Source organism: Phaethon aethereus, assembly GCF_964289735.1.
Source record: "Phaethon aethereus genome assembly, chromosome: 16".
In the NCBI taxonomy this organism is placed as follows: Eukaryota; Metazoa; Chordata; class Aves; order Phaethontiformes; family Phaethontidae; genus Phaethon; species Phaethon aethereus.
In genome coordinates, this window is record NC_138592.1 from 12,806,956 (window position 1) to 12,820,633 (window position 13,678).

At 44.2% G+C, this 13,678-nt stretch overlaps 2 protein-coding genes across 2 annotated transcripts in view; both read right to left on the bottom strand.

Moving 5' to 3' along the window:
• The window catches only part of DHX35 (DEAH-box helicase 35), a 31,305-nt gene extending 26,025 nt beyond the window's left edge, over positions 1-5,280 (bottom strand). The window contains exons 1-4 of the mRNA XM_082007340.1: positions 5,226-5,280; positions 2,742-2,875; positions 2,274-2,366; positions 1,355-1,432 (exon numbers count right to left, since the gene is read on the bottom strand). Of these exons, the coding sequence (XP_081863466.1) occupies positions 1,355-1,432; positions 2,274-2,366; positions 2,742-2,875; positions 5,226-5,265 (345 nt within the window). The 5' untranslated portion in view covers positions 5,266-5,280. The remainder of the gene's footprint in view (positions 1-1,354; positions 1,433-2,273; positions 2,367-2,741; positions 2,876-5,225) is intronic.
• A 25-nt stretch (positions 5,281-5,305) lies between these two features.
• On the bottom strand, positions 5,306-11,830 carry LOC309410728 (protein FAM83D-B-like; the record flags this gene model as incomplete). Its single annotated transcript, XM_082007174.1, has 5 exons — positions 5,306-5,465; positions 8,265-8,492; positions 8,723-8,847; positions 9,451-9,618; positions 11,378-11,830. 5 exons carry the CDS (start codon positions 11,828-11,830, stop codon positions 5,306-5,308), a joined length of 1,134 nt encoding a protein of 377 aa, XP_081863300.1.
• Between the last annotated feature and the right edge of the window lie 1,848 nt (positions 11,831-13,678).

The window sequence follows — 13,678 nt, forward strand, 5'->3', positions numbered from 1 at the left end:
TGCAAGCAGAAGTTCAGGAATTTCTAAACTTATGCCGCTGCAACTGCCTATCTTGACTTCTAACAACCCCCATACCCTACACTGGAAAGCAGATAAGCACACCAATTAAAATAAAAGATCACTTTCAATTCAAGACAAAGCAAGAAATCATAAACTATCTCACTCATCTCCCTGCAACAGCCATACAGTCCAGGCAGTTTGCAAGAATATTCTTGAAGAAAAATCCTACTGTGTCTATATACTAAACCCTAATTGAGTAATCTTTTTATTTTGAGCTTAAAGATAATGTGTTAAGACATTGAAGGGAAAAGAGAAGTAAGTTTGTCATGAGAAATCATTGCAGCATACACACATCTCCTGCAGAACCGTGCAATGTCAGCTGGATGTCCTATGAAGGAGAAAAGGGAGGACACTGCAGGCAGACTGCCCAAAGCACAAGATGCAGATCACTGCTAGAGACTGTTTCTTTAACCATTTTGGATCTGGTCAAAGAATACTGGATGAGATGAAAAAGCAAGTTGTCAGTCTACTACAATTTTACCAGAGGCATAAGCTGATTTGTTGCAGGTACAGTTTAATACGTTATAAAGAACAGGCAAAATGAGGGTTACAAAATGGCACCTCAGTTTTCTGTATGAAAAGAATGCTGCAGCAGAAACTTCAGCAGAAACTTCAGCAGTTATGAGGACAAGGAGCCGTGTGCATTCATATTATCACGGAGTACAAGTTGTTGCCCTCAGCATCCCCTCTTCTTCCTCTTATAGTACATCTGGCTGACATTATACTCTCCCAGACACACTATGTATATGAAAAGATCTCTCACAATAAATTTGTAAGTGTGCGAGAAAAGAAGAAACAGGGGGAAACACAAAAAAACCCACAACAACAACTGAAAAAAACCCCACAGAAAAAAATTCAAGAAAACTAGGTATAAATTGCTAGAAAGAGGTACACAACCTTCTCTTTCTTTCACTGGCTGTGTTACTATACACAGATTTACATCACTACTTTACTTTGTGAAAGAAGTCAAGGGTCACACAAGCACAGTTCTAGCCCAGAGTCAATCATAGCTCACCCTACGCAGCCCTAACTTCTGTACACGGTTCTGCTGATACCATGCAATTTTATTTCAAAGCTTCTACATCTGCAATTCTGGACTTGGAATCTTTGGCAAAACCTACTAGTCAGGTTGAATTCAGCGTGTAGTACCAGCAATTCTGTGAGGAAGATAAGCAGAAATGTCTATTCGTTCCGGAGCATATGCAGTTGCGATTCCTGCTATTCAGCAAAACCTGCTAATGAACTGGAGGTGATAATGACAACAAACGGAAAATTTGGACAGAGAGAAACTCACTGAAACAGCAGCAACCCGACGAGGCTGCGTCACTCCAACAACTCTTCCTTCAGCTGTCCAGCCAGCTTCTGCCAGGTACTGCAAACAAATATTGAGGATAAGAAATTAATTGGTTGTGCTGTGATTACAGCAGGGTGTTAGTTCTCCTCACTATGTGCTTTTTCCTGGTTCTGACACTAACTGATACACGACCTTAGGCAAATCAGTTACTTAAGAGATTTTGTGTATTATTAATCTCACCATTAAAACAAATATAGTACAATACCTACTTCCTAAGAACATAAGCTTTCAGAAAGCATCTAAGAGCAGTTCTTTGGGTCTCAAGTATTTTTTAACTACTTCATTTTTTTTTCCTCGTTTTTCCTTTATTTTATAACTCTTTAAGGAAAAAAGCTAAGCAGCACAACTCCTGCACTCACATTGAAGCAGGTGACATTCATCATTAGTCTGAAGTTTTTTAAGTTAAAAATCAAGAACGAACTTTGAAACATTCTCAGACTTCTTTTATTTCTGTCACAAAAAAGAAAATTTTACAAAACCACAAAAATATACAGTATTCCAAAAACGTCCAAGAGGAAAGCTTGTAAGAAAAGTGTACCTTTTTTCCTTCTTAAAAACATACTCTCAACAAAATTTTAAACATGATTCTGATAGAGTAATAAACACCTACTATTTGTACCAGCATAAACTTATTTGTTTTCTATGGTCCTTTACTGTAGTGGAAGAAGATTTTACACTAGAGATATACCAGCTCCTGCTATGTAATATGAAACCTTATATCTCTTTCTCTCCTTTTGGTCACGCACATAAACACAGGTGAATTCTATTCTCATAGTGCAGTTCTGCATTGCTGGTTTAATGTTTCATGTAAAATCCCCTGAAGGAATACCTCATTTTACCAAGTTAAGCAGACACTTACTTGTGGAATCTGCGTTGATTTCCCACAACCCGTTTCCCCAACAATCACCAGAGTCTGATAGTTCTCCACTAGGTAAAGTATGTGATTTCTCAGCTGAAAGAGATGACGACATTTAAGTATCAAGAACAGATGTGTACAAAAATAAGAAAATAATTAAAATTATAATATTTGCATATCTAACGGACACAGTAAATTCACTTTACGTGGCGTTTACTGCCAAAAGCTAAACAGTTCTTTAAAATCTATAAGTGACATGTACAACACATAGTAATCAACATAAATCTACAAAGCTTGTAAAACTGTCAGTAACAGTTGTCAAACAGGACAATCAATTCCAACAAATAAAGACAGCAAGGTCTTAAAATTATTGTTTTATGTTGTAAAGTGATTCTATAGTGCTCCTGCAAAAAAAAGATATGAGCCAGGCATCATGCAACATATTTAACATACCAAAAAGAACGTCTGTACCTTAAAAACAGGCAGCTTTTGTCTTTGCTGTTCAATAGAAAGGGAAGCATAAGGATTATAGATGACAGTTATGCCACTACTCTCAGCAGGACTCTGTCTCTCCTCTGAGACACTGACACCAGGACCTTCCGTGCCTAGATGACATAAGTTAATATTAACTGGAAGAATACACTTCTGCCTAGTGTATCACAATACAACAAAAATAAATATGTTCCTTACAAGGAAGGATCATGGATAGGAGCATATATCAAAAGATTAACTTTTCTATGAAAATAATCAAAATATTAACTAACAGTAAACATGCAGCAATTCTTTCAAATGAAATATGTGTCACCTGCTGGTTAAAAAAAATCTGATGTGAATAAGATTTGAACTTTTAAAAGAAGATAAAGGAGGAAAAAAGCACGGAGGAAAAATATACAGCGATATCTTGTGTATTTTCTTCTTTTTCTGTGCAACAGTTCAGATATATCTTTCTCAGAAGAATGTCCATGGATTTTAAGCCATCCAGTCAGACATGTAATAGAACTTCCCTTGACTAACACTAAGTGTATAAACATTCAACCCTGCCTGCTCATGAGATAAGCCACACATTTCAGAGCTGAATTTACCTCAGTAACTGAAACTGGATTTATTCCTGCTGTAGGTTACTACAAAACTACTGACAACCGAAAATGCTGAATCGTGCAAGTGAACTAGAAACAAAAACTCTTCTCAGTAATGGAATGTACCATCTCCAGCTACAGATTCAACTGGGAAAGTCTGAGAGCAAAAAGGAGGAGTCCCCTGGTTTGTAGGATTTGCTTGTTTGGGCTTTTCCCACTTTTTCCACTGTTTAAAAACAGTTAGTTTCTATTCACAGCTGCTAAGCAAGTTTTATAGCAAATTGATTCAATGTTAACAGTGATTATCAATGATTCCAGTAACTACTCACTCCCCAGGACAGATGGGGCAAGTTAAGAACCAGGGACTTGAATAGCTGGATCTTGCCAATTAACAAAGTTAACAGATATTGCTTCTCATCACCTACTGATTTTTTTTCACAGCATTTGCTATGCCTTTTTTTTTTTTTTACACAACTGTCAATACATTACTATATATAGACATATTGTATATTGTATATATACTATATATATATATGTATATATACATATACACATATTACCATAATATTCAAATGATTAAGAAGCTGTTTGCTAAACTAATCTTGACTCTGGAATAGCTTTGCAAGCCAGAGCATACCACAACACAGTGACCAATTAAAAAAAAAAAAATTGCCAAACTCAGACCCACCAAGCTCCCCTTTGGGCTAAGTGAATGGGAAGATATACAGCTGCCCAAAGCCCGAGGGAAGGATCACAGAGTCACAGCACAGCGGTGGCTGGGAGGGACCTCTGGAGACCTTCTAGTCCAAGGTGCTGCTTACCACAGAGTGACTTAGAGAGGGCTGCTCAGGTCCTCGTTCAGTCAGGTTGGAGACCCCACAACCTGCCTGACTGTTTGTTCCAGAACCTGGTCACTCTCACAGTAGAAAAGGTTTTTCTCACGTTTAACCTGACTTTTTCAGATTTCAGCTTGCACCCGTTGCCTCTTGTACTGTCAGGAGGCACTACCAAAAAGTCTAGCTCCATCTTCTTTACCATCCCCCCATCAGATATTTATATACATTGTAAAGATCCTCCTGAGACTCCTCTTCTCCAGGCTGCACAGTCCCAGCCCTCTCAGCCTCCTCTTGCATGTTGCATGCTCCAATCTCTCCATCATCTTTGATGGAGAACTTTGAAGTTGCCCTTCGCTTTGTGGACCTGCTTCAGTAAGTCCATGTCTTCCTGGTGCTGGGGAGCTCATAGATCATCCCCGATATGGCCTTCCCAGTGCTTAGAGGAAGGATCAACTCCCTCAACCTAACAGCGATGCTCTTCCTCACACAGCCCGGGATCCGGGCAACTTTCTCCACTGCCGAGGCTCACCAACGGCCCCCGCTCAGCTTGTCACCCACAGGACCTCAAGGTCCCCTCTCCCCGGTGTGTGGTACCTGGGGTTATGTACCCCTCAAGAGCAGAACTTCGCACCTCCCTTTGTTAAACTTCTTGGGGTTCCCCTGTGCGTTTCACCAGCCAGCCGAGCCCCCGCGAAGGGCAGGACACCCCCCCGGCGGCCCAGTCACCCCCGCCCAGCGGGCTGAGGACGGACTCCACTCCCGTCCCGTCGTCCCCCTCCCGGTACCGGGCAGCACCCGGCTGGAGCCAGAGACCCCGCCGCCCCCCATGTTCCGGCGGCGGAGGGACAGCACGTTCTTCCGCTGCCCTCGGCGTCCAAAATCCGTGAGTCCCACAGCGGCTTTCGCTCCGGCCCTCACAGCAGCGCGACCCGCTGGGGTGCGGTAAGCCCCGGGGCCCGCCGCAGACAGCCCGGGAGGGAGCTCTCCAGGCACCCCTCGCCACACCGCGACCGCAGCTCCCCACACCAGCCGCGCCCCCTCACCCGGCTTCCAAAACTTCACCGGTCCCACGGGCGCCGCCATCTTGGGGTGAGAGGGCAAGCGGAAGCGGCGGCGCCCCCGCTCACGTGACGTGTCGGCCGTTGCCATGGTGGCCGGAGCGGGCCCGCCGGCCCCGGGGGTCTCGCCCGGGCCTGAGGCGGCCCTGGGCCTCGGCGCAGCCCAGCGAGGTACTTTTGCTGCGGGAAGCTGCCTCCGCTTCTCTGAAGCCCGACACCGTAGCTCTTGGAGCAAAACATTAAGTGCTGAAGCTTTGGACTTTTCCATATTTTAACGGCAAAAATGGCTCTTACTTCGTAACGCCGAGTGTAAGACCCGTGCTGTTACTCAGACACAAAGAAGCGACGCTGCTGAGGAAACCTGGCTGATAAAAGTCTTTGTGACCGAAACCCACGCTGCACCTCCAAGCCAAAAGAAAGCAGTGAAACGCGTGTGAGGCAGGCCTCCGGACACTACTGCTGGTACTAAAATGCAGCGTGTAACCTGGGGGAGAGCCTAGGCTTCAACGGGATTGAAAGATCACCTCTAAAACGCCCTTGTCTCATTAATTAAGTAATGCTAATCACTCCCCTCCTCCATGGGAAGGATGCCTCCACACGATGTGCACCACAGCTGTTGCACTTTACACCAGACAGTGGAAGGACTAGAAATAATTACAGTAAGAGTTAGGAGATCCAGTGGTGCCCTACCACAGGCTCATTACAGCCAATGAAAGTTATTATTGAATCAAATTTAATACAGACTTTGACTTAATTAAGAATAGGCTGGAGGGAAAAAAAAACACAAAAACAAACCAAAAAAACCTAAAACCCCAAAACCAGCTTCTAAGAAGTTTGCTAATGCTGTAAGAAATTCATGCTTCTGGAAAAAATCTAATCACATTTTATATTCTTATTAATCATTCTCATTCTTAATAAGTTGACATGCTAGCAGTGCATTTGTGGTGATAAGACAGACTGCGCTTTGCAACGCTGTACCTCCACGTCACTTGTTGTGCTAAGTCTCTAGGTAACCACTTGAAAAAGAGGTTATTCAGTTGTAACTAAAAACATTCTTACAGTCCTAGCTATTTATTTCAATGTACTTTTCAGATTAAGTCTGCCCTATCGAAAATAAACACAACTCTTATCCCAGTATTTTGTATCATCAATATATTAGCAACTGTTGAGAAAAAGTCCTGCTAATGGCACATGGAAAGAATTGCCTATTAAAGTAGTGAGATGAACAACAAAGTTAAAAACTTCTATTTGAGAAAACATATACAGATAATTATTGTGAAAATAAGATTGCACAAACAATATTTTGCATAGAGTACAACATTGTATGGGTTTTGTGTTTATGGAAAATATAGTTAAGAATAAAAATACATACTTCAAACTTCTTTACATCTGGGTGAAAGTTAAGACTACTAGACTATAAACTATTGAACATTTACAGATCAGGGGAGTCAGAACTATTACATTTCCATGATTGTAAGCACAGAAGAAAAACAGCACAGATTAGTTGTATCCTAATCAGTACATTATTGCATTGTCCATCAAGACCATTTCTGTAAGCTCCGCATGTCCAATTTAATGTTACCCTGCTGATGTTTAGCAGAGACACATATGAAATTCCCCAGCTAAGTTTTCACCTTCCCCTTTGAAGCCCAGAACTCACAAAACATGCAAGCTTACACCTGAGTTTTTTGCAGTAGCAAGAGCCTCAAGAACAACTTTAGAAATGGTGTACCTTTGTTTTTGCCACAGCTGCCATTGTTGGACTAACAAGAGTTTCTGCACTGGCAGGCTGCTGGAACTTTAGTGTGGCTCATCGTACAATGATTTGGGAGCATAGTTTGTCCATTTTGGGGGGTTTTTTTTTGTTTTCTCCAGGAATGGATAGATTTAAAAAAAAAAAATCATGATAGCATGAAACCTTAAAAACAAATGGTCCTATTTCTGACTTTCATGTTGTTGCACATCTGGTGCAAGTAAGGCTTTTGAGAAGTAGCAGCAGCTTCACAGATTTCAGATCTACTCAACTTTTTCCATAATATCAGGCAGCAGTAACAACTATAAAGATACCAAAAAGTATATATCGTAATGCCAAGAAAACAGGTCTCATTTGCCTGTACTACAAACCGTTGGTTCTTAGGCTTACTAACCCTTGACCACGTGTACTGCATGATGTCCAACAATCCAAATATTCTTATAATTCTAAAGAAAAGATAATTTGAAATCCAGTCATTGCAGAAGCCTTGTTTGCCTGACGTGGTAGCTCATTCAGCCTAGCAGCACAGATTTTCATAAAGAAAATGTAACATTTGAGGACTAGTAGCATGGTGCTGATCTACAAGTTTCTAGATTATGGTTACTGCAGTTCTGTGTCATGAAACAGTTCGCGGAGAGTTTGTGCAACACAAGACTAAGCTTAGACTGATTTCAGAGCGTACAGCAGTCCTGTTATTCAGCTTTGGAAGACTTTTAAGCAATGTTATTTTCTATACCCAGATTCCTTAAAAAAAAAAAGTCTGAGCTACTGAGCTAAGACACTGCTAACCCATCATCTTGAAATATGTAAGAATACATTAAAAATGAAAATCTGACAGAAACTAGAAGTCAGTAATAGCTTTCCAGGTGTTAGAGGGTTTGGGTTTTTTTAAAAAAACACACATCTGAGCCTAAGACAATACCATAATTGTATCTGTTGATCTGCATTATAGTGGTCTTCAAATGAAACCACAATTCCAGTATCACTTTCTCTCAGCTCAAGGTTTGTTTGCCAGCTCTCTCACAAACATACTGTAAGATAGTACTGGACAGGGACAGCTGGACATGGTTCCTGAGGTTCTGCTTCTCGCTCGGAGTGAACGTGCAATTCATCTCTCTACGATCCAGTGTGGCCTCATAACTAGAGAGCCATTCCTCTTAGTCAGTGGAGGAGAAGCATGCATTGCATTATTTGACACGTAGACTGCCTCCCTTGAGGCATGCAGCCAGCTTCGCTTCCTTTTTAGGTTTCCTACAAATGCTCTAAGATACAAAAACTCCATTCTCAGGAAGTTTTCCCTGGTCAAGTCTCTGGAAGCCACTGTTATCCTGACCAGCTGGTCCAACACCTTATTCTTCTTGCAGCTGCATAACTCTCTGAGGTTGATAGGCTTTGACCGAGCATAAAGAATCCGAAATTCCAGATCAAAGTGTGCAACTGCAGGGCCTGACAGGATCAAAATGTTACTGCTGTTCAGCTTCCCATCTGTCCATGTAAAACTAGCAAAGGAAGAATACGAAAATTCTCAGTTAACTGAAAATTCTCTTTCATCACATTTAGTTAATTGTTCTTAAAATCTAAATGATGAGCAGAGTGCTTTTTTTAGGACAAACGTTACAAATAAACTGTGATAAGGAAAGCAGTTTTGCAACATGGCTGTTTTTCCTTTCCAAAGATGTAAAGCATGTAAAGAAATCATGTAAAGCAACAGAAAGAAATGGGTACTTGCCTGTAGGAGCCCGTTGTCACTCTGATGCCATCAATTAACATGAACTTTTCACGGACCTTTCCAACAATTTTGGCACCCGACCTCGTGTAGTATGTGTTCCCAGTGATATTTCGAATTCTTATCAACTGTTAAAGATATGGCAAGCATCACGTGCATTTCAAAGTTGAATGATTGCATTTAAAGGACTAACACACAACAATAACCACCACTGATGAACTAGCAAAGGTTGCTGCACAGCAGCACAAGGTTCACCCTCTGGGATCCAAATTATAATTTTGTCTTGTTTTAGTAGGCAAAGAGGTGGCATTAAGGGGCAAACCCATGAACTGATTGTGCAGAATGTGATTGTAAAAACTCCTGCCACCAAATCTTGGAGGGACCCAAACTCCACAGACTCCCGAGAACCTCCTTCTCCATCAGCCTTCAAAGTCTCAGTGAGCCTGAGCAACTCCAGTCAAGCTTTGGGAACTGGACATTCCTCCTGCATTTCCTTGCGTACTCATTTAGTTATTTGTGCTCAGAAAGCAACTGTAACATCCACTTATAAAGATTTCGGTTTTTCTATTAATTGCTGCCTTACGCAAAAATCTTCCAAGAAAAGAGCTACAGCAACATGAAACCCATTTTAAGTTGTAGCAGCAGGCATAACAGTTTCTTCTGTTGATCGCTCAAAGATTTCAGTCATAAGAGGATCGACTTTCTATCCCTATAAATATGACAAGGCTCACCTTTTCCCGTTCAAGGTCAACTCCCAAATCCTTGCACATTTTCAGAAAGTGGGAAAATGAAGACTGATCTAGAAGGATATATGCTTTAACTTGCCGCTGGCTACAAGCTTCCAAGAGGTCTTTGAAGATATCTGTATCTGTGAAGGAATCCATAACCAGGGCAATCATCTGCAACAAGTTTCAGAAGAAATCATTAGGCTGTTTCCACAGCGTTCCAAGGGAGATGGCGCATGAGGAATTTTACTTTCAAATTAAATATTCCCCCCCCCTTTTTTTTTCCCTGGTGGTTATGGAACATGGTACAGTCTTCTGAGATATGGTATATTCTTCTGTTGTTTACAGGAATGCTGAAACATTTAACAGACATTTAAGAAAGAGAAGAGAAAAGAAAAAATAACTCTGATTAGAATAAAGTTCTGTGAGAGAATGGCATTTTGGTAAAGGTGATTACCGAGTACAGTACACTGAGGTACAGGAAACACAATACACATCGCTCCTTCACTATGATCACTTATGCGTGTCCCTGTATAGTTAAATAGAAAAAAAATACATTGAATTTATGGACAGAAAAGGTTCTTAAAGATTATTTGCCCTAATTTTATTGTCACCTGACTGATTTATAGCAGGTAACATCATTTAAGATTTTTACTACTGCATTGTAGAATTTCATTTTTACTATAATTTCAGCAGCAGACGTTGAAACTTCTTTTGCCAGCATCTGTATCTTTTTTGGTTCAATAGGTATGAAGAGATGCCTGAAAGCCTATTGTGGAAAGACACCTTTTCTCTGCTTGAAAATCAGAGTCCATCCCTAATTAGCAGCAATGATAGTGCCTGCATCAGTTCAGTAACACACGTTGCTCATGCTTTTTAATTAAGGTGGTACTAAAGCCTTCCCTTTTTTACTACATCACCTTCAAGAAAAAAATTCCAGAGATCTGAGCATTTTCTCCTTTTCCTCACACCTCTAGAGCAGTGTCAAGACCTATGAAGGCAGAGGGAGAGTTGACACCTCTCCGAAACCCTAAGCGAGCTGATAAAAAAAAAGTATTTTGCATGAGGAAAAGAAAGACATTTTGCTGTCAGCCATCTTCAGCTACATCAGTAATTTTTGGTATAACAGGAGCACCAAGTTGGTCGCAGAGGTATCTGGAGGTGCTGAGAATATCTCAGGAGAACCAGAACAGTGGCAAAATAAATGTATTGCTTCAGGTTTCTTCCTCATCCGGAGATATGGCAAAACCAGGAGTCTAGTTCTGTGTTAGGTAAGTTTGGTCTCCAGTTCCTAGGCAAGAGGGTTTTTTCCTGAGAGTAGTTGTCTTTTCCCCAAAAGCGCTGCCTGAAGAAAAAGGTGAGCTTATTTCCAAAACTCAAGTTTTCCAGAGTCTTTCAAACTTTTCAAATATGAATATAAACAGTAAAAAAAAAAAAAAAATCACCCCTGTCCGTCTGCTCTTTACATCTCACCTCTCTAAGATAAAACTGAGGTTTCTCTTCAACTTAGTATTCCTATTTTCGTGTTATTTCAAGCGAAGATCTCAGTATTCGCCCAAGCTCCTCGAGTAGAACCTCCCTTTCCTCGCGGGTCCGTCCCACGGCCTGAACCCCCGAGGCTGGGTGTTATCAGACGTGCCCAGCGGGAGCAGCGGCAGCTGCCAGGAGCGGGGAACGGGCGCGCCGGGGCCGTACCTGACTCCCCGGCTGAGCTTAGCGAGGCCCAGGCAGCCCGCACTGGGGCTCATCAGTCGGGGGGAAAAAAGCTTGCAAATAACGAACCTGTGAATAAAATAACTACAGAAGATGGGGATGGGGGAGGCGGTAGCAAAATAGCGTAGTAAGGAAAGCCGGGGGGTATTGAAAAGCAGGCGAAGGGGGGAGGACGAGGTGGACCGCGGGAGCCGTGCGGGAGCGGCCGCTCCCCGCTCACCTGCCGGGCGGAGCGGATCTGCCGCCGCACCGCCTCCTTGCAGCCGTAGGGGCTCTCCCCGCAGCCGGGCTGGAAGTGCGCCTCCACCCGCGTCAGCCCGCGGAAGGCGCCGCTCGCGAAGCCCGGCCAGCCCAGCTCCAGCGCCGGCGGCTCCAGGTCCGAGCGCTCGGGGAAGTAGGTGAGCGAGGAGGCGTCGAGGGAGGCGCCGGGCGAGGGCTCGCCCGCCGGCTCCAGGGCCGCGGCGGGCGGCAGGGCGCCCCGCGCGATGGCCTGCACCTCGGGCTCCGAGAGGAACGGCGGCAGCTGCTCCCGCCGCAGGAAGGCCCGCAGCGCCGCGGGGCCGCCCGCCACCAGCTCCTCCAGCGCCAGCCGCTGCGCCTCGCTGTACGGCCCGGGCGGCCGCGGCGGCCAGCGCCCGGCGCCCTCCTCCAGGCACTGCGACGGGTTGGCCATGGCGCCGCACGGCCCGGCCCGGCCCGGCCGCGCCTTTATAGCGGCTCGGCGGGCGGACCCACGCGCGGGAGGCTCCTCCACGCCTCCCGCCTGGCCGCGAGAAGGAGCCGGCGGCGCCGCGCAGGGCGGCTGGCTCGACGGCGAGCGGCCTCCGCTCCGGCCGTGCCCCAGCAGCCGCGAGGGACGGGGCGCTACAGCAGCGTCGCCCACGGGAAGGTCGCGGGTGGCAGGGCCGGCCTCCCCCCGCGCCCAGGGAAGCATCCGCAGGAAAAGCAAACCTTGCATTAAGCAGGGCGAGCCAGCACAGCCCTGGGCATGGCCCCCGGCCCCCGATCAAACGGCTGCTCCTAAGGTCAGAGAGGGCGAGCGGCCCTCCCGGGGCGCCGGCTCCACTCCAGGCTGCTCCGCACACGCGGCGTAGCAGGAAAGCACCAACGGACGGGGAAGCGCTGCATTAGTCACCCGGGCACAAAACGCCAAACAAATACGACAACAAAGCTCAGCCATGATCAGGTGAAAACCCCCATGGCAAAAGGAGTTTATTTGTAAACTCTTCCTGCGAGCGTTCCATAACAGCTGCACAGTGTAATGAAGTTAAAAGGCACAGAGAAAAAAGCTGATTTTACATACATTCAAGCACTGTTGAACACCAGCTCCTAAAAGGACAACTCAAGATTGGCTTTGAAGGTCTATCTTGGCTCCCTCTCTGCAACCTGCTTCACTCCCAGTGTTCCAGCTCCAGGGACCAGGCAAGAAAGTATCTGACCTTTTTATAGTGCAGGCAGAGCTCTTTTTTTCTCTCCTGGCTGCAGCTCTTTGAGTATCTGCCTTACAGCTGTAGGGAGGGAGCAGCTGCTCCAAAGTCCAAGCTGTAAAAGTAGCTAAGCCTCTTTGTCCATATAGATTTCAGAGACAGAAATGCCAAAACTAATAGAATCAAGCATTGTTGCCTACACTTCCATTGCAGTCTTGTTGAGTTTTGGATGTTTTTCTGTTCATCTACTCACTCATAGCAGTTTATGGGAATATTCAAGACAGTGGCTGACATGTGCCATCTACTGGACACCCGTACCCATAAATGAGAATACATTACCCGGACTCTGATTTGACTCGGCAGAATTCGGAGTCTGGTTGGTCACTAAAGTATTAGGATGCAAGTCTAAAGAACAACATACAGGTCAGATCTCAGAGACAGAATCAACACACTGCTTAAGCAAGCAATCCAGTAAGCACAAACACACAGAGTGTACTGCTAAAAAATACTCAGGTAATGTCTCTGCAAAGCAACTTTACCTAAGATCCATTTAATATTGAAGAGAGGATTTTCAAAAACAATAGAGTGGCACTAAAGCTCCTCAACCAAGTTAGTAGTGGATAAAGGATAAACAGAACAGGAAACAGAATATTTCAGAGAAGACAGTTTAAAAGAGAAAAATGTGGGTTTTTTTCTTCCACTCTTACAACTTACTTGTACAGTGGTATTACCAAACATAAACCATAACATTTCGTAGTGCATTTCTCAGTTTATTTTTGAACAGGGACTTTATGATGTGCCCTCAGTGATTGTCTCGCCTCCAAGTTCACTCCAGAGGAGGAAGCTGTTCACAGGTCTCTTAATGGAAGCAAGAAGGTTCAGACATTCCTAGACTGAGCCAGAATTGGAAGCTCATTTTACAGTATTAAGACTAAAAGTCTTAACTCTGTGTAACAAGTTGCACAAGAGACAAAGTTCTTTGAAGTCATCCCAAAAAGAGAAGTACAACAGGCATGCTGCAGCAAGGCACTGAACTCCAGATATCATCTCCCACTCACAAGCACAAAAAACCCAGCACTTCATCAGTACATTCC